Here is a 27241-nt window from a genome sequence, read left to right as displayed (position 1 = left end):
TCCTTTACTTTGAGAAACGCATTTCTTTGGGGCTGAGTTTAGACCAAGGGCCACTTGGCTGCGGGAGACATCAATGCATCTGAGTGACCTTTTGCTGGGAGGCTTTGGGCTCCTGGTTAGGAAATGGAGTTCCGCCCTGTCTGTTCCCCCACGGCCAAAGCAAAACGAGGAGCTGCTTCTCCCGTCGTGGTTTCTTATTGGAAGAGGAAGGGGAGAGCAAAGGGTGAGGAAGGCTGAAGGTGGGAAGGGTGCATTGCTGCGTTGGCTCACACCTCAGAGCTGCTGAAGTTCTGCTCACCCCAAAGCTGCCCTTCTCCTCCTCCGCCATCAGGTTCAAAGCAGGGCTGGGCTTTTGGCCCTGCTCACACGTGAAGGTGATCAGTCTTGGGGTGCCTTTCAACTCTTCCTTTACATTTACCCTCCTCCCCCCCCCCCCTTTGCTTTCAATTTCTTTATTTTGGGCTATTTTGGAGGGCGGCACCAAAACACTCTCCGAAATCTGCTCCTGCCTACAGACTTAACGGGTTCCGAATGAGCTGCGCGTGAGAGTGCATTGCCTTTCCTTATGGAGGACCTGCTGTTTTCTTACTGCTGGCAGCTCCTTGCTTGAGAAATGCTCGGGCAGCTGAAATCACGGGGAGGCAGGGAGAGATGGGTGTCATTTTGGTGTTATTTTTTGAAGCTCCCCGGCGAGGAGGGGAGCAGCCATCTGTCCATGCGGGTTCTGCTGCACGACGCAATGAGGGACGGAGCTGCTTTGCGCCCGCTGGGAAATAGGGAATGTGAGGGGGTCTGGAAGGGGAAAACTTGAACACCACAATGCCGTCGGCGACGTCTCTCATCGTTCTTCCTTCTCACCACGCAAAGCCAAGCAGACATGCTAAGGCCGGTGAAGGTCTTACGTTGGCACAAAGGTTTTTAGCACGGGGTGGTGGGATCTGGGGACGAGGTGGCAGGTTGGTCTCCGTGCTTTCGGCCTGACGGGGTGCTGGTGGTGCCAGGTTGCTCTTTGCAATGCAGAAGCATTCATCGGCACGGAACGGCTGGTGGTGGCTCTGAGATCGGAGTGGAAGCATTTGCACACAGGGTGGCACAACTCAGGAGAGAACGGCAGCGTTCACCTCTGCCCTGCAGGGAACACTGGGGCAAATGGAGCTGAGCTCTGGAGCTGTGCACGGCTGGATGCCACCCAGCACCCCGGCCCTGCTCCCACGCTGCTCTTGCTGCAGGCTGTACAGCCTGGAGGCTTTTCCCTTCCTTGCATGCATGCATGGCTGCGGGGCTCTCCTCCAGCAGGGGCAGCCCTGGCTGCTGCCGCTGTAACGCCCAGAGTGGGGGATTCCTAATTGGAAGGGCCAACAACCCAACGCGTGCTCCGTTGGTGCCACCTCTCTGCTTTCCTCCCTCCCTGTTCCTCTGGCAGCAGCGGCAGCAGCAGCAGCACACGTTCTATTTTTAAACGGTGCTGCGCTCTGTATTGCGGCATTTTCTCTTCCTGAATTATTTATCAGGGTTTGGAGCTGAATGGGAGCTCGTTACGTTCCTCCGCTGCTCATCGCTGCCCACGTGTCTGTCCTGAGCCATTGACAGATCTGGTGCACGTCACGCTTGGAGGGGCCACGGGGGCACAGCTGCAGCCAGCACACATCTGTGGGTTGGGTGCTGGGGGGGGGATAGGGAAGGGCTGTTGCCATGGGTGTGCATCCTCAGCTGAGCCAGAGCTGAATGGAAAATCCCTTAGAATTAAATTTGATGGTGCTCTGTTTTCTTTATCCTGTGGGCAGCGCCGGCTGCGACTCCTGGATCTCGGATCCCACTTCTTGGGGGCATCGAGCTGGTTATTCCCGTCCAAGAGCAGAGCCCATTCAGAGTTCCTGCTCTGAGCTGCCATCCCCGTCAGCCCAGGACTGAGTTGGCTTCTGCTGGTGGACTCTCCACCCCGCAGTCACTGTTGCTCCCCTTTGCTCTGCCCCTCGCTCCCTTATCGCGGCCTCTCCACACCTGATAACAGAGCTGCGTTGGCTGTAGGACTCCTCTGTCACTCCCAGCCCTGCTGAGGAGTCTCCTTTTCTCACCAGCTCCCATCAGAAGGATCAGAGCGTGTGGTCCATCCCAGCTGCACGGATCCCGCTGCCTCCACAGGTGCTGCTTTGCTCCTGAGTGTCCGTGGAGCCGTTTTCCTGCAGCGTGCCCAGCTTTCCTCCATCCCTGTGCAGTGTGGCGGATGGCAGAGGAGCGCTGTTGGCTGACGTGCAGTGAGGACTCTGTTCCAGGCTCGCCTGTGTGATTTTTTTTCTCTTCCCTTTTCTAAGGGCAGGGGCGGTTTCCTGCTCTGGTGAGTGGTGCAGCCCGAGCCCACGATGCTCTCCTGCCCAGGGCACACTGCTGCTGCCTGGTGTGCGTCTGTCACGCAGGGAATCCCTGTCCTGGGCTGACACACACGTTGGCACTGCAGCCCCTGCCGGGTCATTGCCACGATGCTGAGGGCTTTTCCCTTCTGATGCGTTACATCCACAGCTTTCTTTCACCAGAAACCCATCAGGGTGAAGCACAGCGTGGTCTCAATGCATGAGTGTGTAAACACGCACACGTTACCTGAGCAGAGGACTCCCAGGTGTGCAAGGCAGTGCTGTGTGAGGCTCACCCAGGCTGCAGCCACACACTCCTCCTCCCACCCAGGGTCTGCCGTGTCCCCATCTAAAGAGAAAGATGCGTCCCAGGAGAAAGGTGCAGCTTAGGAAACCATCTCCCTCTTTGCATCTGGGAGACACAGTGCTGCTGCCTCGCAGCGAGGCGGCTCTGTGGCTGCAGGAGGAAGGCCGGGAGGTGCATCTGTGCTGCGTGGGCTTGCAGGGTTCCGTGCTCTGTCCTGCTCAGCCCTCTGCCTGGCGTCTCTCTGCTGGAGATCAGCTCTGCAGGGGAAAGCTGAAACTTCTCCAGGCTCGTTTGCATTTCTTGCTTCCTGTCTGTATTGCATCGCTAAGAAACGAGCCAAAAAAAAAAACAACCCCAAACCACATTAAGAATGTGAACCCCTGGGAGCAGTGGTGGCACTGCGTGAGCAGTGGGGAAGGCAGCCCATCACCCACCTCCATGCACGTGGGGTCCTCCGAAGCGTGCTCGGTGCCGTCGCATCCTGCCCCACGGTGCTCAGGAAGATGCTGTGTCTTTAAAGCCTTGTCGGGGCTCTGCGGAGGCAGTTCCACTGAAGGGTTTGAATGAGAGCAGGAGGGGGTGTGCATGTGGCGATTGGCAGAGCTCTGTGCCATCCCTCCCCACAGTTGGGCTCTGCTTTGCCTCGGAGCTGCTCGGCGCAGCGCTGCGATCGTTGGGGAGGGGGGTGGGAAGCAGGTTGGGGGCTTCCAGGGAGCAAAATGAGCCCGGCAGCATTCCTCCTGAGCCAGCTGTGGCAATGGAGGGTGTGTGGGGATTAGGGGACAGGTGACTGCGGGGAGCACGGAGCCTCAGGGGTGAGTTCCTTTATAGAGCTCAGCTGCCTGATATCTGGGGCTTGAGCAGGAGTGACCCGAGGCTTCTCTTTTCATCTCCCCCCCACCACCACTGTGCAAAGTACAGCGTAGGTACAGCAGGCAAGTGGTTCAGGGATGGGGACCTGACGTCGCTCACCTCCGGTAAGTGCCTATTCCTGCTGCTCGATGGGCTTCGTTTAACGCCGTGCCGTCATGGAACGGCTCCTCAGCTCTGCTCCCACTGGGGATGCGGTGCCAGAACTGAGCTTTCCTTTTGTGATGCTCAGAGTGCACCTGCAGGAGCGGGGGAATCCCTGATTGCTGCCGTGCTGTGTCAGCGAGGAGTTCCCCTCGTGGGCTCTCCCAGCCTGGGCTGGGCTTTGTGCAGCTCCCTCTGGGCTCTTCCTTTTCCTTTGGCACAGCGCTCCGTGCTGCTGTGCTGGGCTGTGCTTTCGGGGCTGTACTGCATGGAAGCTGGCTGCTTCGTCACAGAACGTGGCTGCTTGTTCACTGGCCATGGGAAAGGTTGAGTTTGCTTCCCTCAGTTTGGTGTTCTGTAGGGCTGCTCGTGCTGTATTTGCACCCGCGTGTTCATATTAATCCCACGGTGTGTCTAAAAGCTTGCTGCAAACTGGGTTTGGTTGCAGCAGGTTTGGTTTTTCAGCTGGGTTTGGTTGGATCCATTCCCTTTGCCTCCTCCTCGCGCCGCTGCTGAAGGAACGTTCCCTCCATCTGATTTTCAGTGCTAGGAGCTATTCCCAGCGCTGGGCCACGTACAGCACTGCAGGGTCTCTTATTTGGTGCACCAGACCTGCCGGTGCATCCCTTCCCTTCACCTCCTTACAGTGCTCTTTTAGAACAGAAGCCACCACCTGTGGCTGCAGGACCTGCAGGCAGCAGCCCCGCGGTCCTCTTGCTGCAGCTAAGCAGGAACACCTCTCCTGCTCGTCACCCCTGCTGCGATACCCAGCGTTTGCAGCTGGCTTCGTGGTGAGCTGAGCTGAGGAATCCGTGCTCTCAGCCAACTTCCAGTGCTGCTGCTGCTGCTGCTGCTTAGCACGGGGAGAGCCCTGGAGGAGCGCGGCAGCACGAGGGGAGCTAGCAGAAGTCCCACTGCCGTGCTGCCCTATCGCATCTTGACACTGCAGAAAGTAGGTGGATGATTCCATGCTCGCTTTTCAGGAAAGCCCCGTGGTGGACAGCCCTCCTTCGCTGTTGCTGGGAAACTGCTTTGACGTCATGGGAGCAGTTCCCTGCTCCTGGGTGAGTGCAGGAATAGCTCTGCCAGGAGAGGGGAGCTCAGGCAGAGGAGTGCCGTCCCACATTTCTCATTCTCACCCTCAGAGGGTTTACAGCACTGTAAAAATATCCATCCGGCGCTGGAAAAGTTCACCTCGGTGCCTTCTGTGCTCCCCTCTGCTGCCTGGTTTTGTCTCCCCTGGCTTTTATAACCGAGGGCTGAGAGCTTCTCGTGTGGCTTCAGTGCAGCTCCCGAAATCAAGTGAGAGCAGAAGGGCTGCAGGTGGCTGCTTCAGAACGCCCAAACCCACCTCCTTCAGCGTGATCCACGTTCCCTCTTTGCAGCCCCCCCCCCCTCGAGGTGTTGATGCAATCGGTTCCTTTCTTCCATCCTCTCCATTTGGATCCGGGGAGGTCTGCAGGGCATCTCAGGGGGGGGCTTCGGAGTCTCCTTCCTCTCACCTGTGGCTGTCCGTGGCTGCATGCCCTGCATCCCACTTCATGCGAGGTGGTTTATTCCCTCTTTCCAGCTGAAGTCAAAACTTTGCATCACATCTTCACCTCTTCGATGCAACGCGGGGGTGGGGATTAAGGTTTAAAGCGGTGACTCAGTGCCGGGTTTGTGCACCGTGCAGTCCGGTGCTCCTATGGCCTCCGTGCTTTTGGCTTTGTTTGCTTTATAGGAACTGTCTGGGAGCGAGGAGCGAATCCCTTCCCTTCGGCTGGTGATAAAAAGCAAAGGGGAACGTTGGGGAGCAGCTCCTGCATGGGCTGAGAGCGCTGCGGTGTGTGAGCATTCCTGGTGGGGGCTGCGGGGCTTTGCACGGAGCCGTGCGCTCCTTCCAGCCCGGGGCGGGGGGGGATTTCTCCACCCATGGATCAGGGGAGGCGTTTGCAGGGCTCTGTGCTTATTTCCATGCTGAGGCCTCAGGGGCAGCGTTGCTGCTGGCGACCCTTCATTGGGCCTTATGCTGCCCAGAGCAGATGGGGGGGGGGGTGTGTGGAGCCTATGAGGGACCTATCTTAGGACCCATCCTATGACCTATCTGAGGAGTTATTTCAGGCCCTATCTTAGGACCTATCTCGGGAGTTATCTCAGGAGCTGCGTGGCTGCTGTTGGTCCTACAACCAAGCCTCCTTTTGCAGCCCCTTGTATACCCGGGAAACGTACTCCAGCACCCCGAAACTGCACCAGCGGCTGTGCCCTGGGGAAAGCAGAGGGCAGAGGGCTCCCTGCAGCCCCTCAGGGCAGGAGGAGCACGCTGCAGCCCGGCTCCGGAGCTGGGATCGTCGGCACCCGCCGCATCTCACCGCCCCCGGTCCCTCCGTAGGGCGGCCGCCGCTACCCCGGCTCTCCCGGTTGCCCCTGGTGACAGAGCCGGTTGCCATGGAGCGCGGGCTCTGATTGGCTGAGCCGCGAGCCAATCAGCGCGCGGCTGGGAGAGCATCACTCCTCGTGCGGGGGGTTCCTGCTTAGTGCTGCTGACAGCGACGCCGCGCACTGAGGGGCAAAGTGAGATGTTCAGGCTGTAGAAGTGGGCCGTGGCTTTCCTTCTTCCCTCTTCCGGGCTGGGTTGATGGCTCCCACCACCTCTTGCACCTGCAGACCTCCCTCAGGTGGGCCAGCTTTCCTTGCCCGGCTCCCAGTGCTGAGAGTTGGCTCTGGCTGTCCGTCATTGCTGTGATGTGATGTGATGTGGGGACTGTCCTGCCCACGAGTGAGTCACCGCCTTGGGATGTTTATTTCTGAGTCTTCCAAGCACTGTAACCGTGTTTAGCATGTGATCGGACCCGGTTTGGCTTTAAGCGTGCTTCCTTTGTGTTTTAGAACCAGGCTGAGGATGGAAAGAGCTGTTCCTGGGGCTTCGTTCATCTCCTCCTTGGCAGTGGGGTGCTGCTGCACGGGACTCAGTGTTCCTTTAATGCAGCACAGCAGCCGTGGCTCGGGCAAATCTGTCTGCTCTGCCCTATGGAATGCTTCCTGCAATGAGCCTCGGGAAGCAAAAGCAGAAGAAAAAAAAAACAACCCAGGGAAGAGACCGAGGGGATGAGAGTCAAGAGGTGTCTCTGAAGCAGACTGTGAAGCCTGAATGTGCAGCCTTCCTCCTGAGGCTGCGGGTTGGTCTGGTCCCTTTTTGGGGGAAGGTGAGGATGGAGTTCCCCTCCACCCAACCCTCAGGCAGTGCTCGGCGTTCACTGCCACCCTCCGAACCCAAATGACACAACGCAGCTCTCCCACCTCCAGCAGCTCTGCTGGGCACTGCTCTGACCCACATTCGGTGGCTTCCCTGATGCTGCATCTACGTCATCTCCCCATCTCCTCCCTGGCAGAGCGCAGCTCAGTGCCGCCCACCCCGAGTCCTCTGAACTTCCCCTCTTTGCAAGCTGCTGTCTGTCGCTGCAGCTCATGTCTGCCACCCCCTCATGCGACCCACGCCTGTCCTGAGGGAGCGGCGCTGATTCATTCATACAGAAAGGAAAGCTCTTCTTTGCAGGCGTCGCTGTGGAGGAGCCCTGGCAGTGCACAGCAGCTCTCCTTGGAGCTTTGCATGCAAGGAGACGTTCCGGGGGCTGCTGCTGGGGGCAGAGGGTTCATCAGGAGGGGCAGTGCACGAATGTCTGCTCAGTGGCACTGAGTCCTCACCTGCGGGGGGGAGAAGCGGTGCTGTTTCCCCCCGTGATGCTGAGGTTGCATTGCAGTGTGATGGGGAAGGGTGCTGTCACCCTTCTCAGGTTTGCTTCCTCCTCCCCAGGTGTGCTGCAGGCTGTGCATTGGGGTGAAGCCTCCCTGCTTTGCCCCCTGCAGCCAGAAGTCACCCCAGGAGCTGCAGTAAAAGCAGAGCACGTTTTATGGCCAACGTCCCCACGCATGAAGAGGGGCTGAGGTTGAATTAGTTAATGGAGGTGAGCAGCTCCCGTGCAGAGCTGCCAGGAGTTAATCAATCTTGGTGAGGTCTGACGCTTTCAGCCGTGTTCTGCCAAAGCAATTCATAAAGCAAGTTGATGAACGTCAGCTGTATCTTCTAACGCTGAGATCTTCTGCTAAAGCTCCTCTGAAGTGTGGGCTTCCCCCTTTCCCTTCGCAGTGCTATCACTGTGCTGTGCCCCAACAGTGGCTGCACAAATGTGGTCCTCAGGACCAGAATTCCCTCTGCAGCCCTCCCTCAGCCGGTTTGGCCCTCATTGGAGCTCCACGAGAGCTGCTTTGGCTGAGCCCAGAGGGCTGATTTTGGTTCTCGGCTTGGAGCTGGCTCCGTTTTATGAATGGATGTGTCACAGCCATTCCTCCTGTTGGTGGTGGGAGCAGAGCGAGGCACGCTGCCCTGCCTGGGCTCTGCTCAGTCACTTCAGGGCCCCGGGCAGGCTGTATGCTTGCTAATCAGGAGGATGCAATTAGACACAACTTCGTTAGGAAGCATTATGTTTTCATCTGCGATGGCTCGGCTCCTGTTTTTTTTCTGTAGTATTGAGCCATAAGCAGCCATAGGGAAGACAGTGGTGTCACTCTGTTTCCCAGGAGAAAGCAGAGCAACCTCTGGCTGTGTTCCATTGGAGATGCCTCTGACTGCCTGCAAGAAGGGCAGGGCTGCGATTTGGGGAAAGAATGCAGGTTTTTGGTTGTTGTCTGTGCATGACAGAGCACACCTCCTCCAGCCATTGGGTTTATATCACCTCCTGAACTCCTCTGTGTGCTCCTTAGCACTGCCCTGAGCCTCTCCTTTGCATCAGAGGAGTTCCAGGGCACCTCTGTGTGCCGCAGGGCCTTTGTTCAGCTGTGCCCATGACTTCAGGGTGCTGCTGAGAATCCCAGAGCTCCTGCAAGGACCTGGGGCTGCATCCAGGGGGATGAATGGGCAGGCGCAAGGTGCAGGGGTTGGGGTTGTTGTGCACAAAAGGAGCTGCAAGAAATGACAACCTACGTGTGCAAGAGTTAGTGCTCCAGTTGGAAACACCGGAACGGGTTGCCCAAGGAGGCTGTGGACGCCCCATCCGTGGAGGCATTCAAGGCCAGGCTGGATGTGGCTCTGGGCAGCTCAGTTTGGTGGTTGGTGACCCTGCACATAGCAGGGGGGGTTGGAACTGATGGGCATTGTGGTCCTTTGCAACCCAGGCCGTTCTATGGTTGTATGAAACGCTCTCCTTCCTGACCCTTCTGCCCCACTCACTCTGTCCCTCCTCCTGGCAGGTGCCCTCCGCTGCGTCGTAGGGCTCTGAAGATGTCAAACAGCAACACGGCGCAGGAGTCCCTGGAGATAATGAAGGAGACAGAAAAAAAGGTGGTTGAGGAATCCGTGAGCAAAACCAAATACGTATCCAGGTCACCCAGCAAGGAGGAGGCTGAGAAGGATGGGGGGGAGGAGGTCAGCGTGCGTCAGGAAGCTCAGGTGAGCATGGAAGGGGTGAGCAGCCCGGAGGGGCACACGGAGCTCCTCTCATTCTGCCTGAGATGCACACTGTCAGGTAGAGATCTGCTTCCGAACCTCTGTGCTGCCTCAGACACCCCGTAGCCCTGATACTGTGCACCCTCACACCAAGCTTTTTGCCTTCTCTTTCCTTTTCCTACAGAGACGGACGTCAGGCCACGGCCACGCCAGAAAAAGAGCCAAGGTATGAGATATTCCAGCATCCCTTCCTTCTTCAGGCTGTCCCTATGGCTGATCCTGCCTGGGATCTCATGGGACTGGTTTCTATTTCCCATTTGTCACCCAAGTGAGTCAACTTGCCAGCAGCCCTGAAAGCACAGGTTTTATTTTAAACTGAGCTCTACTACGTTACCCGAAATAACCAAAGCCATCGGGTCAGGCAGGGTAGGTGTAAGCAGGATGACAGCCTGGTAATTAAGAACAGTAACGATTCTCAGCTCCTATCTCAGATAAAACCATTTGGTTCACTGTGTCCTTTGGGAGTAGTTTGGATTCTTAGGTTGGGGGGTTGGGGTTGGGTTGCTGTGGCTGAAGAGGCCAAAGAGTGCATGAATGGAGGCAGTGAGCTTCCTCACCCCAGTGTTGGTTGGTTCAGAATGGAATTGAGAGCTGCAGGAAGGAACTGCTTCGCTCCAGGCCTCCAAATGTGTGCCTGTTCCCGTGTGTTGCGAGGTGCTGGTTTGGTAGTCCTCCTTTTCAGCAGTTTAATTAATGCTGATTGCACGAATGGCTTGGTAGCGCGACAGCATGAACTCGAGCGTGTGCTTTCTGGCTGAGGTGTCTTAACTGTGCTCTCTCTTTTACTTTTCCAGTCTAATTCAAAGCTTAAGCTGGTCAGGAGCTTGGCTGTGTGTGAAGAATCGTCCAGCCCCTTTGTAGATGGGCTGCTGGAGTCCCAGGTAGGCCCAGAAGCAGACAAGCCACGCAGTATGGGAGCCCAGAAAATTGCTTTCTTTCTCGAGTTGGGATCTTAGGCTGGGCTCATACCTCCCAGAACCAAAGAGTTCCCACCTGAGGCTGCTTCTGAAGGGAGTGCTCATCCCTGTTATCACTGCCTGTATGTGCACAGTCACAGCCCTTCCTTCTCTCACGAGGAACCGGCTGCATCAATTCACTGGGCACCTGCTTAAGCTGTGGTGCTGTGTCAGGGAGCTCCTGTATAAAGGCAGAAGGAAACCGAAGGATCAGCTTTTGAGTTGGTTTTAACTTGAGCTTTAGCAGCAGGTTACCCAATGTCACCTTTGACAAACCTTCTGGTCTTCAGCTCCTTCCCATGGAGCAGGGTGAGCTTGCAGGCCTTGCTGGGCAGCTGCAGCTCAGGAGAGGAGGAGACAAGAAGCATGGGGAAGCTCTGTGCTGCACGAAAGCCTCCCATCACACCCCGCAGGCTTTTTGCTCCCCTCGTGCCCTTTCTCTTTCCAGATTAGATGGCAGTCTTGCTGTGGTGGTGCATGAGCTCCTTCACCACCACACTCCTCAGTGTAATCGAATTTTATCAGCCTTCAATAGGGAAGCGTGTAACGTATGTGCTGGGCAAGGCGGGTGTCCAGCAGTGGCAAATGCTGTTGAGTCCCATCAGATCTTCTCATTGGAAGGAGAGCGTGGGCAGAGCAGAGCCTCAGCCCCGTGCCTTTCCATGCTGCCAACGTCTCCGACCACGGCAGCGTTGAGTCCGAGTGACTCAGAGCACCACGGCTGTGTTTTGTTCCAGGACATCATTCAGCTGCACGTTAGCTGCCCCTCTGACAAGGAAGAGGAAAAGTCCACGAAGGATGGGGCTGAGAAAGAAGAAAAAGAAAAGAATAAAGACAAGGCGCCGAGGAAGATGCTGTCTCGAGGTCAGGTGCTCTTATGAACAAAGCAGGTCTTATCTTCCCTGGCTTGAGGATTCTGGGGGTCAGCGGTAGCATTGGGAGCAGAGGGGTCATCTGTGCTGCTGACTGTGCAGGAATGCAGCACCTTTATAGCATCCTTTGTGGAGCAGAGGGTGGGGGAGGGCTCTGTGGGATTGCAGCCTTGCAGGCTCTCGGTGCCTTTGGAGTGATGCAGTGGCTTTTAAAATGCGCGGGTGCAAAACTGAGACCCACTGTGTGGTGTTTGCAGTGCGGGTTTGGTTTTCAGAACGCACACCTGCCCCACGTGCCAAAGCAAAAGGTTGCAAGGAGGTGAGCTGAATGTCTGCCCCATAACCCCGCCTGGTTGATTTTGGGGCACGGGAATGGCTACAAGATGCACATGCAATCTGGTGAGCAGATTGCACCTTTAAATCTCGTGCAGAGAGCAGCTGTGCTGGTGCAGCTTTGGCTTCAAGTGCGGGGTTTTTATTCCTGCAGTTACCCCTAATGTTCAAAGGGTGTGAGGAAAGAGGCAGAGCAGAGCCATGGGGCTCTCTGTTTGGACAGCCTGTGGGATGAAAGGTGCAACCATTGCTTATTTATACCAAAGTACGGCGCGCTGCACTTGCAGGGCCTCCTGTAACAGCATGGCCTATCCTGAACGTGCTCTGAACGGGTTTTAGGGACGAGGTTTCCTTTCTTGGACTTCCAGGTCCCTCTCCTTGGCATCCTCCTCACTTCTCCTGCGTGCACTGAGTCACTGCTGAGAGATACACCTCGTTGGACCCGAAGTCGTACCGCAGCATTTTGTTCATTTGTTCTACTGCTGTTGTTGTTTCAGATTCCAGCCAGGAATATACAGACTCCACTGGGATAGATTTGCATGAGTTTTTAGTAAATACACTGAAAAAAAACCCGAGGTAGGTCACTGCTTGGTTAAAAAAGCAATCCTTCTGATGGAGTGAAGGGAGGGAGGGAGCACCTGGTGAGCGACGCTGCTTTGGCTGACCCTGTGGTGTTTGTTTGCACGTGTGTGTGTGCATCCGTGTGTTTTGGGAGGAGGAGAGGGAGGTGACAGCTCTACGTCTGTGGCTTTATGTGGCACTCAAAAGGTGTTTGTGTGCTGTGGAGAGGCAGAGGAGAGGAGTGGTTTGTTTGAATGCAAGCAGGAGGTAATCACGACCACCTTAAAGCCCATTGTGGAAATGATGATCAAATATCCACCTCCAAAGGAGCTGCTGCTGTGTCAGTAATAAACACCATCAAACCGAATGCTGCCACGGGAGCAGCAAAGCTGGAGTCCTTGCAGCGGAGCTGAGATGTGGTACGACCAAAAGCCAGGCTCTGTTAGCAAAACAGCTCCAAGCTGGGAAAGAAATGTGGAGGTTTTCAGTTCATTGCTGGAGGGGCTGCGTGGAGTTCGGTCAGTGGGGCTGTTTGTGACTTCTGCTGTTGCAGGGAGGTGGGTGCCACGCAGAGGGATCTGTGCTTTGCTCTCTTGAAAGGTGATTTTTCCCCTTCTCTTTCTTTTTGGCAGGGATAGGATGATGCTGCTAAAGTTAGAACAGGAGATTCTGGAATTTATTAGTGATAGCAAGTAAGTGGTCATTAAGAAATTCCTCCTAATGTCCGATCTAAACGTTCCCTGGCACAACTTGAGGCTGTTACACCGAGTCACTTGGCGTGCTCTGGTCTGGGATCTGCTCAGGGTGTCCGTGCCCTCTCCCTTTTCCCTCTCTGTTTTGGTGTCTGATTGTCATCTGTTTGGAAGCCTCCTAAACTCTGATCCTTCCTTCCATGTTTTCAGCAATCAGTTTAAGAAGTTCCCTCAGATGACCTCATACCACAGGATGCTGCTGCACCGCGTGGCTGCCTACTTCGGCATGGACCATAACGTTGACCAAACTGGGAAGGCAGTCATTATCAACAAGACCAGTAACACACGAATGTAAGGGGGATGGAGAGAGGACACCCTTTCCCTTTCCCTTTCCCTTTCCCTTTCCCTTTCCCTTTCCCTTTCGCTTTCGCTTTCGCTTTCCCTTTCCCTTCCCCTTCCCCTTCCCCTTCCCCTTCCCCTTCCCCTTTCCCCTTCCTCTTCCTCTTTCCCCTCTCCCTTTCTCCTCTCCCTTTCCCCTCTCCCTTCCCTTCCCTTCCCTTCCCTCCCCTCCCCTCCCCTTTCCCCTCCCCTTCTCCTTCCCCTTCCCTTTCCCCTTTCCCTTTCCCCTTTCCCTTTCCCCTTCCCTTCTCCTTCCCCTTCCTCTTCCTCTTTCCCCTTCCCTTTCACCTTCTCCTTCCCCTTCCCATTCCCCTTCTTTTCCCTTTCCCTTTCCTCCCCTTTCCCCTTCCCCCTTTCCCCTTTCTCCTTTCCCCTTCCCCTTCCCTTCCTCCCAGACCACAAGCCCTGGGGGATGGATTTCATAGGATGGATTTTGCACCACATTTAATGCCTCTGTAAGAAGGGCACATTCCCTCTTCAGAGGGTCAGATGGAATCCTCCACTTCCAGCCCCACGTTTATATATCTACAAGCCCTTTCCAGCTCTCTTTAGCTCTCAGAGGAGGGTTTGGTTCCTCTGTTGCTGTCAGAGAGGGACATTCGTGCCCCACTCCCTGCAAGGCAGTGGTTTTATGGAGGCAGTCCTACCCCCGTTGTGACCCCCTAACAAGAGCTGGTTCCCCCTGCAGTCCCGAGCAGAGGTTCTCTGAGCACATCAAGGATGAGAAGAATGCAGAGTTTCCACAGCGGTTTATCCTAAAACGAGATGACACCAGCATGGACAGGGATGATAATCAGGTAAGGGACAGCAGAACGGGGCGCCGGGATCCCCCTCCCCACCCAGGACCTCGCGCTCTTTGCTTTTGTAGCACCCATCTTAACATCACCACGCCATCACCCCTCGCTTTGGTTCACCTTTCCGAACTCAGGAGGTCGTTGCAATCAGTACCAGGTTCTGTTTGCTCCACGGTGGTACTCAGAGGGTGAGGCACACAGCGTGTGACTGAGCAGGAGGACTTTGCCGTGGGCATCTGTCTGCAGAGCGGCTTTTAGCTCCTGACCCCCCGAGAGCAGATTGTCTTCCAGAATACTTGCTCATATTCCTCACCTGTCCTCTCTGAATCGGGCAGAACAGTCTTGCAGGCAGAACAGTTGTTCACCCCCATAACACAGGTGCCCAGGAGTTCAGTTTAAAGGCAGCAGTTATTGCACCCGGGCATCGTGCACGCACCCCACAGTCCCCATAGTGCTGTGCAGACGTATCAGCAGCTCACTGCACCCTCTGCTCCCGTTGGCAACCACTGACCCGCTGAGCTGTGTTTGTCCCTTCAGATCAGACTCCCCTTGCAGGATGGGAGGAGGAGCAAATCTATAGAAGAGCGAGAGGAGGAATACCAGCGGGCCAGGGAGCGGATATTTGCACGAGAGGTAAGCTGAGATCACTGACGTGCCAGGTGTCTTCCTGGAACCTTGGGGCAGAAGGTGGCCTTGAATATCCTAACAGGTCAGATCTCACTGTTGCCTTTTCTACGAATTTCCTAGTGTTCCTGGTATCTACCAGTGAATTCCAGCTCCTAACAAAGATGCCTGTGACATGGAGATAGAGGAGCCACACGTTCACTCCCTTAAATTCACATGGCAGTAGAAGTGTGGGGACTGACAGAGGAGGCAGGTTTGCTCCTTGCTGTCCAGCAGTACTATAAGCTTATGCAGTGGCATGTCTGGAATGAGTTAATCGATGAAGCTGCCAGGAACCGTGCCCTTCTCTCCCAGTTTCTCTCCATTTCTGCAGCTTTGGCCTCCCGAGCAAGCAGTGCTAGCCCTCAATCACACAGTGGCTTAGGTTGGAGGGGACCTTAAAGATCACCTCGTTCCAACCCCCCTGCCACGGGCAGGGTTGCCAGCCCTTACATCAGGCTGCCCGGGGTCCCTCAGGTGTCAGGCAGGGCTCTGTGCCTTTGTGGGCTGGATGTGGGTTGATTTCCTTTCTCACAAAGCGTCCAGCTTGGTTGTTGTTTGCTTGAAATCTCTGCTCCCTGTGTGGAACTCCTCTAAGGCAGAGCTCTGCTCCGTGCTCACGTCTGGCTCAGCGAGGCTGCTGTGCTCTGCTGTGTTGAGTGCTATCTGCCAGCTGGAGGCAGCTCTCTGTGCTGTGCCGAGAGGCGTACGATGGGACTGGGGACAGTTCAGGCTGCTGTGGGTCAGGTTGGAAGTCCAGCTCCCTGCCTGCTGCTTTGGAGTAGCTGGGGAACGATGCTTTCCTCCGTCCCAATGGGAGTGTGTTCAGGCAGCCGCTGCACTGAGTGCTCTCGAGGCAGCAAGGCTTCGGATGGCTCTCGTGTTGGTAGGCACAGAGCTGTGTTGCACGCAGGCCCAGAGCCATCCAGCCACGCTAACGAGCAGCTCTGCCTGCAGTCCTGGACGAGGGCAGCTGCCATCCCACGCCAGCACGGTGCTGAGTGGCCGCCCTTCCTCTCTGCTCAGGGCCTGAGCCGGCGCTCTGCTGCAGGCTGCAGGGGCAGGGCTGGCTGTCACCGGGATGCTGGGCTGACTTTGAGCCCTCCGCCTTTTCACGTGGCTCTGATGACTGCCCGCGTTTACCAAGAGAGGACCCTTCTGTGTTTGGTCTCGGTTGTCCCACTAACAAAGCAACCTCGATGCTGCCTCGGGGCACTGAGATAGAGAGCTTAGGGCTCCTCAGGGCACTGAAATAGAGAGCTTAGGGCTCCTCAGGGCGTTGAGATAGAGAGCTTAGGGCTCCTCAGGGCACTGAAATAGAGAGCTTAGGACTCCTCAGGGCACTGAGATAGAGAGCTTAGGGCTCCGATTTGAAAGCCCAGGGGAGATGTCGGCCTCACAGATGCTGGCAAAGGCTCCAGGGGGGTTGGATGGAGAGCCGAGTGGGACAGGAGCACGAGAGGCTCAGCAGGAGCTCCCGAGTGACCATACAACTCATGCACAGCACCAGCTGAATCCCATACTGTTAGTGCTTTGCTCTTCTTTGCTTTGAAGTAGCGTGGGGTTTGTCGCTTTCCAAGTGATTAAGTGTCCCTTTTTCTTTCCTTCCCATCTCCGCGTCTTTTCCACGGTTGCAGACCGGTCAGAACGGATATCTCACCGACAGCAGGTCAGTACCGCTCAGCACACACCTCTGTGTCTCTGCCTTTGTCTGCAGGGCACTGCATGACTCCGTAATGATGCTTTTCTCTGATGGCAGCGGGCAGAATGTCCAAGGAAAGCTTTGCTTATAGCCCTCAGAAACGGAGGCAGATTTTTAGGCGTCGCTGTGTGATTTATGCACGTTTTCCTGCTGGGTAAATCTGCCCCATTCGTTGCCGAAGTGGGATTTTTCGCAGCGTTGATTTCTGAGTCCTCTCTCTCTCTTTTATTTTTTTTTTTTTGCCAATCCATCGATTCAAATGGGACGGTGGGCAGCAGGGAGGGGGAGAGCCAAAGGATCGGGGCAGTTTTCCAACCGCTGCGCTCTTTGTGTCCCAGAAGGGTGGGAGAACCCCACCGCTCAGCGTCGGGGTGCACTGCAGCTGTCCCTGGTTTAAGCGTGTTGGAGGTACAGCTTTGCTTCTCAGTTTTGGCTCCGTTTGCACTCAGAACAACACTGCAGTGCAAAACGAGGTGTCCTCAGCGCAGATACGGGGATGCTGCGGTGGAGTTACGCCTCTGGCTGCGGTGTTGGTGTCGTTTGCAGTTCTGCTGTGGACATACAGCAGAGGTCACCCCACACCTGCAGGCAGCGCTGTGCTGAGAGCTCTTCTGACCCGTGTGCCCTAAAGAGCTTCTTAACCTCCTTCCTCTGTGGTTCCGGAGGCCGTGTGGACCTCAGGGTCGTTTGGAGCTCTGGACAGAGGCAGACAAAGCTCCGGAGAAGACCGGGGCTCCCTGGGTGGCTGTGCTTGGAGGTGATGTCTTGGTGAACTCCTGAGTTCGCTCCCCCAGAGCCCAGCACTCAGAGCAAAAGCAGCCACCTCCATTGCTTACACGGCCTCTGTTAGCACCGAGGTGATGGCAGAGAGCTCTCTGCTGGCAGACACGTGGAAGCAGGCTGTGATGAGGTTCACGGAGAGAGGGGCACGAGAGACAGCAGAGCTGGCTCAAGCTGCTTGCTGCTAACCCAGTGGCATAACAGCTTGAGAGGTCCTGAGTTCTCAGGGAAGCGGGGTTAGCAGCTGAGCTGCACGGAGGACACGACATGCCTCAAAGAGTGCCCCCACCTCTCCGAGCATCCTCAGGGTCGAGGTTGGAGAGGGCCCGGATGAGCAGCGACACTTTTTAGGCCCTCTGGAGTTTGCAAGGCTGCACAGGCGGTTCCTTCACCTGTTAGGAGGTGCAGCCATCGCATCGGTTGCCCTTCCAGGAGAGCGGTTCTCTTTGGCTCTCGTGTGCTCCCGGCAGCCCCGGACCTCAGCTGGACGTTCCTTCTCAGCCTGTCTTCTCTCCACGGCTGCTTGGAGCTGCCGGGCTCAGCCTGCAGCATGGCGTCTCTGCCGTCGTTGCCTTCATCACCACTCCTCCTCAGCGAGGGTCCAGGAACCCATTATAAACCCATGATATTCCTTAGCTGGGCTGGTGAACCGGGTTTAATGCTTGGGGTGCTTTGCCAGCGCTCCAAAGTCTTACAGGCAGACCCGGCTGGAGAGGAAGGGGGGCAGTCACGGGGAGCACAGTGGTGCCACGGCACACAGCTCTGCAGAAGGGGATCTTGCAAGATCTTGGTCACCTTGAGGCCTCTGTGAGGCCCGGTGCTGTGGGACAAGGAAAGCTTTAGCAAGGGACCGTGCTGTGAGCCTGCTGGCCTCTTTTCCAGGCCGGAGAAAAAGGCCAGGAACCAACATGGAGATAACTGTGTGGGTCTTCCCAGTGCACGGCTGAGGAAGCAGCGACGCGGGCTGTTTGTTCGCCGTCTCTGATTACTGTGCTCAGTGCCAATGTGCTGTCCCCCACAGCCAGCTGCTGGCCGGCGTCACCACCCCGCTGTGACAGTTGGGTGCAGCACACGCGGGTCCCGCTCCCTCCCCTTCCCCCCGGAGCCGTTTCCTGACTCACTTTTCTCTGCACAGGGCCAACCGGGACGGTTTGAGCCGGGCCTCGGGCAGCCGTCAGAGCAGCACGGAGAGCGAGATCAAATCATTGGAGCCTCGGCCGTGGAGCAGCACAGACTCAGATGGCTCCATCCGCAGCCTGCGACCGCCCGTCACCAAAGCCAGCAGCTTCAGCGGCATCTCCATCCTGACACGGGGGGACAGCATCGGGAGCAGCAAAGGCAGCACGGCCAGCAGAGCATCCCGGGCAGGTACTGCTTGGCTTCCCTGCCCACCTCCTGCCAGGGAGCAGCGGTGCCCGCCGTCGTTGAGTCGGGGGGGTTGGCCAGCTATGGGGCTGCGCTCAGTGCCCCCGGTTAGAATGGGACCAGGAAAGGAAACCGGCTTCGTTTCGGACTGCTCAGCACCCGGATGGGGATGAGCTGTTTGACTGACTTACCGTCTGCTTTCTCCTGCTTCTCTCTGCTCAAGGCCTGGCTCTCGGTGCCCCCGAAGCATGCAGCCAACCCCCTTCGTCGCAGCCCAGCCGCGGCCTCCTTCCCTGCGCATCCCAGCAGCCTCAACCACCGCCTCCCCAGCAGCCGCAGCCCCAAGGCCTTCCCCCCACGGCCCAGCAGCAGCCAGCCATGAGTAACCACATGATGTCTCAGGTGAGTGTCTGCACAGCAGGCGGGGCTCGGTGGGGGCAGGCGGTGGGAGGTGCAGGCAGAGCCAACGCACAGCCGGGCTGCTGGGACTCCGTTCTGCCCGGCGAGGGTGCAGGGAGAGCCGGGGGTCGGTGCCGTGCACGGGTGGGCAGTGGGATGGGAGACACGGAGGTGGTCCAGAGTAAACGGATCTCTGCTTTGGGCCTTTGTGAATTCGTCACCGTTCACACCAGGTGAGGACTGCTTTGTGGACACGGCCTGCACAGCTTCCACAAAGCAGCCGTGCCGTCCCCGACAGGCGGACGCTCTCCCATTCTGCTCCCCACGCTTTCCAAACCCCTGCAATGCCCGCCTGTGTGTGTTCGCAACGGGCTCGGTTGACTAACCTTGTTGTTCCTTCTTTCTCTCCTTCCTCCTGTCCTTCCTCACCTCTCCCCACCCAAATCTGTGCCCTCTGCTCCCTCCTCTGCTGGTCTCAGCCGGTCCCAGCGCTGCAGCCCGTTCAGTATTCTCCAAGCTCCTGCCCCCAAGTCCTCTTGCCAGTCTCTCCACCCCAGCAGTACAACATGGTATAAACCCCATTTACTCTCGTGCGCTGCCTCCGCTCTACCTGTGTGCCGTGTTTGTGTTGTCCGAGCTTGCGCTGACCCGGCTGTGTCGCACACACTGCACACGGTGGCTTTAGGAGTCAGGGAGGCCCCGTGTTGCCGTGGGCTGCTCGAGGCTCTGGCAGCCCGGGGCTGATCTTAGAGGCTGAGGAAGTGCCGTGGGGCCACGGCTGCCCTGCAGTTCGTGCTCAGCCCGTGCTGGCTTTCTGGGAGCAGCGCCCCGTGCATGGTGTGAAGTGCCCTGCAGGACGCAGATCGGGGCTGGGGCCGCCCCGGCCTCTGCAGGGCTGTGCATGTCACCCGTGTCTGCTGAGCTCCGGGGCTCCCCGTCCTGCAGAACGCTCTTGGTCTGTAACAGAGGGTGGTGGGAAGGAGTGCTCGGCGGAGCCGCGTTGCGTTTGCTGCTGTCCTACATGCCTACGTGTCCTCTCACTTATCCCCGCTGCAGGCTGACGAACTCAGCAACCCCTTTGGGCAGATCAGCCTCAGCCGACAGGGCTCGACGGAAGCACCGGATCCTTCCTCGGCCATGTTCCAATCATCCCTCATCTCCCAGCACCCTCAGCAGGCGGGATTCATCATGGCAACCCCTGGGCAGCCCATTCCCACCTCCAACTACTCAGCCTCAGGGCACACGGTCCCCACGCAGCAGGTGCTGCAGCCCCAGGGCTACATCCAACCTCCCCAGCAAGTAAGGAGCTGCGCGGGGCTGGAGGGGATGAGGACCTCAACCCAAATCTGTAGGGCAGGGGGCTGCTGGGGGGGGACGGTTTGCTGGGGGGGGACACTTTGCTGGGGGGGACACTTTGCTGGGGGGGGACACTTTGCTGGGGGGGGACGGTTTGCTGGGGGGGACACTTTGCTGGGGGGGGACACTTTGCTGGGGCTGCCCTTCTTTTTGTGCTGCTCATTTGTGATGGAGCAATGGGCAGCAGTCAGAGCACTGGGTGCACACGTGCTCCTATGAGACACAGTATGGTTTCTGCTCCCACGTCACACGGCGGTTCCCTGGAGAGCCCTCTGGCCATTCCTGGCTCGCAGTGGAAGGGAGACAGTGACCATACGGGGGGCTGACACCTCTGAGCTCTCCTTTGGGTCCTGCGGGGCTTTGTGACCTCTGGGATGGGGGTGGGACCCATAAGTGGGGGGTGGGACGTCTCCCCCGGGCTGTGGTGAGGACTGAGCCTGCAGTGCCTTCGCAGTGCGGTGCTGGGGAGGGCTCGGGGGTGAGGCTGGGAGGAGCAGTGGGGGGCTGTGCTTCCCTGGGGATCTCTGCTCTGCCCGGAGCCGAAGCCCCGCTTGGTTTCCTTCGGCAGCAGCCGGGCCGGGTGTGAGAGCAAAGCGGTCCTGCAGGAACCCGGAGGGTCCCGATTTCTTCATCCCACTCGCTGGGTTCTTACCGCCGTGTTTCCTCGCTTTTGCTAGATTCAGGTTTCTTACTACCCTCCCGGGCAGTACCCGAACTCCAGCCAGCAATACCGATCTCTCAGTCACCCAGTGGCCTACAGCTCTCAGCGCACGCAGCAGCTCCCCCAGCAAGCCCAGCAGCCCGGTAAGGGGTTGGGGGGGGGCAGCAGGGAGTAGGGGACCTTCCCCTTTCCTTTCTCTCTGTTGGCTTCTAAGGGTCTGTGAGGCACTGCCTGCACTTGGGCTGCTCCTCCGTGTCCTGAGGTGCCGCTCTCTGCTGGCTCTGCTGCACAAAGGAGAGTTGAAATGTGACCTGGCTGCAAAAGCCGCCTCCTTTCCTTTCCTCTGAGTACGCAGCATGCAGGGTGCTGCCAGCAGCTTCGTTTGGGTCTTCCTCCACCTTCCATGAGGGAATCCCTTTTCCCTCCCTAACAAAGGAAGGGGCCAAAGCAGGAACGGACCTCAGCTGTGTCCGTTGCGGCCAGCTGGGAAGCTGTTCCGTCTCAACTTTGTTCTGGCAGGTTTACAGCCAATGATGTCCAACCAGCAGCAAACGTACCAAGGCGTGATGGGAGTGCAGCAGGCACAGTCCCCCGGGCTCCTCAACAGCCAGAGGAATAGCATGGGGGGCCAAATGCAGAGCGTGCTGGGGGTGCAGCAGACGCAGCCCCCGAGCCTCCTCAGCAGCCAGAGGAGCGGCATGGGGAGCCAGATGCAAGGCCTGATGGTGCAGTACACCCCGCTGCCTTCGTACCAGGTAGGCGTCAGCTGCTTTGCAGTGGGCTGAGGGCCTCAGTTCTGCAGCCCTCCTCTGAGCTGTGGGGTTAACAGTGCAGATGCGTTCACCTTGGAGGAGGTTGTGCACGCTTGCCAGCCAGGCTGGGGGACGCATTTGAACCTGCAGAGAGTTCCTCATGGGGAAGAGGGCTGAGCTCAGCTGCTCCCCTGAGCTCTGTGTTCCCAGGGCAGCTGCGAGGGTCTGCCCTCTGCAGGGTGTGATTGCTGCAGGCTGCACGGGACGCCCACCTGGTGGCTCTTGAAGCTTTTGTGGCCAGCTCCTGCTGTCCGTTCCCTCTCATTCCATAGGGCTGCTCCTCTCCTCCCTGCACAGGTTCCCGTGGCCAACGAGTCGCAGAGTGTGGTCCAGCAGCCCTTCCAGCAGCCGGTGCTGGTGCCGGCCAGCCAGTCTGTCCAGGGGGGGCTTCAGACTGGAGGCGTACCCATCTACTACAGCGTCATCCCAACTGCCCAGCAGAACGGCACCAGGTAGGAGCTTCTCTGCGTTGGGGGGTGCTGTGTCCGAGTCCTGCGGCCCGTGATGGTGGGAGGGGGGCAGTGGGGGTGCTGCTCAGCTCTGGAGCTTGCCATGCCCGGTGGTTCCCGGACACGGCCGCCCTGCAGAGCCTCCTGGCCTCCTCCAGGGTTGCCAGCCCCTCTCATGCAATGCAGGGGCTGTGGCTGCTGCTTCTCTGCCAGCAGCAGCGGCTCAGCAAAGCGCTTTCTGCTCCACAGCCCTTCGGTGGGGTTCCTGCAGCCGCCCGGCTCGGAGCAGTACCAGCTGCCGCAGTCTCCCTCCCCCTGCAGCCCGTCGCAGATGCAGCAGCAGTATTCGGGTACGAGGCGCCGCGCTTCGGGGTCAGCCGTTTGGATCGGGTTTGGGGTGGGAAGGGGGGGTCAGGGGCTGCCAATTCACAGCCCAATCTATCGCACAGCCCTCCCTGAGCGGCAAAGTGACTCTGCTCCAGGCCGGCCCGCGCTCACTGTGCCCATAGTCCAGCAGGCAGGCAGGGCAGGGGCAGCACTGGGAGCTGCTGTGGGCTGCAGACTCCCTCTGCTGGCAGCGGCTCAGCTGTGGGGCCGTGGGCTCAAATCATCGCTCCGATGCAAACTGGGAGAACAGAGAGAGCTTCTCTTGCGACCCCCCCAACCCCCCCCGGAGCAGACAGGAGTGGTGGAGGAGAGCTCACGGTGCAGGGAAGGGCGCATCGGTTGCAGTTGCTGCCGCTTCTTCCACAGCGAGCAGCCGTGGCGTGCAGAGCTGGGGCCGTACGGCTGCCATCCTCTCTCCCCAGGGGTGTCCCCTTCAGGCCCCGGCGTGGTTGTGATGCAGCTGAACGTACCCAATGGCCCCCAGCCCCCCCAGAACGCCCCTGTGGTGCAGTGGAGCCACTGTAAGTACTACAGCCTGGAGCAGCGGGGGCAGAAGCCGGGAGACCTCTACAACCCAGACAGCAGCGGCCAGGTACTGGGGGGACTGGGAGGACTGGGAGGATGGGGAGGACTGGGAGGACTGGGAGGACTGGGAGGACTGGGAGGACTGGGGAGGACTGGGGGGATGGTGGGATGGGGGGGATGGGGATGACTGGGGGGACTGGGAGGATGGGGAGCACTGGGAGGACTGGGAGGACTGGGGGGATGGGGGGGACTGGGAGGACGGGGAGGACAGGGTGGGGACGGGGAGGACTGGGAGGACTGGGAGGATGGGGAGGACTGGGGGGACTGGGAGGATGGGAGGGACGGGGAGCACTGGGAGGACGGGGAGCACTGGGAGGACTGGGGGGACTGGGAGGACAGGGAGGACTGGGAGCACTGGGAGGACTGGGGGGACGGGGAGGACTGGGGGGACGGGGGGGACTGGGAGGACGGGGGGGGACTGAGGGGACTGGGGGGGGATGGGGAGGACGGGGGGGGCTGGGGGGACTGGGAGGACTGGGGGGACTGGGAGGACTGGGGGGACTGGGGGGACTGGGGGGACGGGGAGGACTGGGGGGACTGGGGGGACGGGGAGGACTGGGGGGGATGGGGAGGACGGGGGGGGCTGGGGGGGGCTGGGGGGACTGGGAGGACTGGGGGGACTGGGAGGCCTGGGAGGAGGGCGGCTCGTTTTTTGGGAGCAGCCTGGAGGGGGAGAGGGACCCCCCAGCGTGTGGATGGGCTGGGAGGAGGGACGGGCTCGGGGGTGGGGGTGGGGGTGGGGGTGGTGAGGAGCGCTGGGGGTGTGTGACCCCGTCCATCCCCCAGGCCAGCACGCAGCTGAGCAGCCCCATCACGTCCCCCACCCAATCCCCGACGCCGTCTCCCGTCACCAACCTGAACAGTGTCTGCACGGGGCTGAGCCCCCTCCCCGTCCTCACGCAGTTCCCCCGGCCCATGGGCGCAGCGCAAGGTGAGGGGGGGGGGCTGCGGGCGCCGGGGGGGCCGCTCCTTCTCCTCCATTCCTCTGCACCTCTGCGGCTGCACAGCTGCAAAGCCGTCCCCGTGGCGTTGCAGGTGACGGGCGGTACTCTTTGCTGGGCCAACCGCTGCAGTACAACTTATCCATCTGTCCCCCCCCCGCTGCTCCACAACCAGCCCAACTACAGCGCACACCAGGTAGGGCCGCCGGGACCCCGCAGCCGTGGGGTGGGAGCCCCCAAAGCCCACCCCGCGCTGCTGAACGCCCCCTCCGTCCCCTCGCTTTGCGGTGGGCCGTGGCAGCACCCGGAGCTGGGCTTTGTCCCCCCAGTCCTCCCAGTCCCCCCAGTCCTCCCAGTCCTCCCCATCCCCCCAGTCCCCCCAGTCCTCCCAGTCCCCCCAGTCCTCCCCATCCTCCCATTCCCCCCAGTCCTCCCAGTCCCCCCAGTCCCCCCAGTCCTCCCAGTCCCCCCAGTCCCCCCAGTCCCCCCAGTCCCCCCAGTCCCCCCAGTCCTCCCTGTCCCCCCAGTCCCCCCAGTCCTCCCAGTCCCCCCAGTCCCCCAGTCCTCCCAGTCCCCCCAGTCCTCCCAGTCCTCCCATTCCCCCCATTCCCCCAGTCCTCCCCATCCCCCCCATCCCCCCATTCCCCTCATTCCCCCCCATCCCCCCATCCCCCCCACGCGTTTATTTCTGCTCACGCTGCGGTGTGTTCTGTTCCTCCAAGGGGCAGAGCGGGCCGAAGCCCGGCAGCCGCAGCAGGAGGCAGACCCTCAAGTCAGCATCCACCGACCTGGGGACGAGCGATGTAGGTCAGTTCAGCGGCCGGCCGGACGCCGCCCTCCCCGTCCCCTCCGTACGGCACAGCCGGCGCTGCCGCCCCCACGCGCCCCCCCCGCCCTCCCGGCACCCCGCAGATGGGAGAGCGGCCAACGCACGGGGCTCCGCATTTGTCCTTGTCACCGACACGGCCCTTTAAGAGCAGCTCTTGGGCCCCCCCCCCCCCCACCCCCCCCCCCCCCCCCCCAATGCAGCTGGCGTGTTCGTTAGGCGCTGTGTTAATATTAGCAAAGAATCCATCCGCCCGCCCTGCGCTGGGGGGGCCGGGCTGCAGCCAGGAGGCAGCTCAGGGACCGCCTGCCTGCCCAGCCTGATCTACTCCTTCCTCCTGGGGGGGTCGGGGGGGGGGGGGGAAGGAGCCAGGAAAGGGGGTGCAGGCAAAGGGAGCGGGGAGGCGTGGCGGGGGGAGTGTGGGGGCCTGGTGTGTCTGTGGGGGGATGGGGTGGGATGGGGGAGGGGAGGGGTGGGGAGGGAAAGGGGATGGGGGTGGGATGGGGGTGTGGGGGGGGATGGGGGTGGGATGGGGGTGGGTGGGGGAGGGGGTGGGGATGGGGATGGGGAAGAGCAGGGGAATGGGGGGGGATAGGGTTGAGGATGGGGAAGGGAATTGGATGGGATGGGATGGGATGGGATGGGATGGGATGGGATGGGATGGGATGGGATGGGATGGGGGTGGGATGGTGGGATAGGGATGGGGATGGGGGTGAGAATGGGGGATGGAATGGGAATGAGGATGGGTTGGGGATGGATTGGATGGGGTTGGGATGGCGATGGACGGGACGGGGATGGATGGGATGGAGTTGGATGGGGATGGTTGGGATGGAGATGGATAAGGATGGCTGGGACGGGGTTGGGATGGGTAGGACGGGACGGGGTTGGGATGGGATGGATGGGATGGGGTGGGGATGGCGATGGGTGGGATGGGATTGGGATGGGATGGTGATGGATGGGGTTGGGATGGGATGGCGATGGATGGGACGGGGTTGGGATGGGATGGCAATGGATGGGTGAGGTTGGGATGGCGAAGGATGGGATGGGGTTGGGATGGGATGGCGATGGATGGGATGGGGTTGGGATGGCAATGGATGGGGTTGGGGTGGGATGGCGATGGATGGGATGGGGTTGGGATGGCAATGGGTGGGATGGATGGGATGGGGTTGGGATGGCGATGGGTGGGATGGGGTTGGGATGGCGATGGGTGGGATGGGGTTGGGATGGGGATGGATGGGATGGAGATGGATGGGGTTGGGTTGGGATGGCTATGGATGGGATGGGGTTGGGATGGGATGGGGATGGATGGGATGGTGATGGATAAGGATGGATGGGACGGGGTTGGGATGGCGATGGATGGGGTTGGGATGGGATGGGGATGGATGGGATGGGGTTGGGATGGGATGGACGGGACGGGGTTGGGATGGCGATGGCGATGGATGGGACGGGGTTGGGATGGTGATGGATGGGGTTGGGTTGGGATGGGATGGGGATGGACGGGATGGGGTTGGGATGGCGATGGATGGGATGGGGATGGATGGGATGGGGATGGAGATGGATAAGGATGGATGGGATGGGATGGGATGGTGATGGATGGGGTTGGGATGGGATGGGATGGCGATGGGTGGGACGGGGTTGGGATGGGATGGGATGGGATGGACGGGACGGGGTTGGGATGGGATGGGATGGGATGGATGGGATGGGGTTGGGATGACGATGGCGATGGCTGGGATAGGGTTGGGATGGTGATGGATGGGGTTGGGTTGGGATGGGATGGGGATGGACGGGACGGGGTTGGGATGGGATGGGGATGGGATGGGTTGGGATGGGATGGGATGGGATGGACGGGACGGGGTTGGGATGGGATGGGGATGGGATGGGTTGGGATGGGATGGGATGGGATGGACGGGACGGGGTTGGGATGGGATGGCGATGGATGGGATGGGATGGGATGGGATGGGATGGACGGGACGGGGTTGGGATGGGATGGGATGGGATGGGATGGGATGGGATGGGATGGGATGGACGGGATGGGGCCCCGCAGGGCTGTTGGAGGGCCGTGTCGGAGCTGCCGGGCGGCGCAGCCCTCTGACGGCGCTGTCGCGCAGTGCTGGGCCGGGTGCTGGAGGTGACGGACCTCCCGGAGGGCATCACGCGGACGGAGGCGGACAAACTCTTCACTCAGCTCTCCATGGCCGGCGCCAAAATCCAATGGCTCAAAGAGACTCAGGGGCGGCGCGGGGACGGAGGCGGCTCCGGTGACGACGCGGTGCCCCCGGAGAACGGCCGGCACGCCGACCTCGCTGCCTTATACACCGTGGTGGCCGTGTTCCCCAACCCCGCGGCGGCCCACAGCGCCTCCGTCCGCCTCAACAACTCCCTGAGCCGCTTCAGGCTGCGCGTGGCCAAGAAGAAGTACGACCTGCGGCTGTTGGAGCGCTCCAGCTCACAGTAGGGCTCCGTGGGGGCTCCCGCCGGCGCTCCGGGGGGGGCTCAGAGCGCGTTGGACTGCGGGACCCCCCCTTCCCCCCCACCCCCCTCATCCCCCCCCCCCCGG

General features: G+C 59.6%; 1 protein-coding gene and 2 long non-coding RNA genes across 3 annotated transcripts; 1 reads left to right on the top strand and 2 right to left on the bottom strand.

Annotated features, from left to right (window-relative positions):
• Nucleotides 1-652: 652 nt before the first annotated feature.
• Nucleotides 653-6027, bottom strand: LOC112530951. Its single transcript, XR_003072670.3, has 2 exons — nucleotides 3090-6027; nucleotides 653-2979 (listed from the first exon to the last, which is right to left on the bottom strand). It is a non-coding gene; the product is annotated as an uncharacterized LOC112530951 (long non-coding RNA).
• R3HDM2 (R3H domain containing 2) lies at nucleotides 3278-27241 on the top strand. The gene is given in 26 exon segments (XM_046905029.1): nucleotides 3278-3470; nucleotides 3572-3632; nucleotides 8896-9094; nucleotides 9276-9317; nucleotides 9946-10032; nucleotides 10845-10971; nucleotides 11810-11888; nucleotides 12506-12565; nucleotides 12776-12916; nucleotides 13653-13761; nucleotides 14296-14391; nucleotides 16059-16090; nucleotides 18039-18271; nucleotides 18492-18670; nucleotides 19147-19236; nucleotides 19724-19966; nucleotides 20701-20827; nucleotides 21204-21439; nucleotides 21794-21948; nucleotides 22195-22295; nucleotides 22755-22924; nucleotides 23704-23848; nucleotides 23953-24011; nucleotides 24013-24054; nucleotides 24581-24665; nucleotides 26793-27241. Coding segments are annotated over 24 exon segments (3153 nt in total). The 5' UTR covers nucleotides 3278-3470; nucleotides 3572-3632; nucleotides 8896-8926; the 3' UTR covers nucleotides 27140-27241.
• Nucleotides 13697-16456, bottom strand: LOC112530954. Its single transcript, XR_003072673.3, has 2 exons — nucleotides 14072-16456; nucleotides 13697-13998 (listed from the first exon to the last, which is right to left on the bottom strand). It is a non-coding gene; the product is annotated as an uncharacterized LOC112530954 (long non-coding RNA).

This window comes from Gallus gallus, chromosome 34, assembly GCF_016699485.2.
Source record: "Gallus gallus isolate bGalGal1 chromosome 34, bGalGal1.mat.broiler.GRCg7b, whole genome shotgun sequence".
Taxonomy (NCBI): domain Eukaryota; kingdom Metazoa; phylum Chordata; class Aves; order Galliformes; family Phasianidae; genus Gallus; species Gallus gallus.
This window is presented reverse-complemented; position numbering and strand designations above follow the sequence as displayed.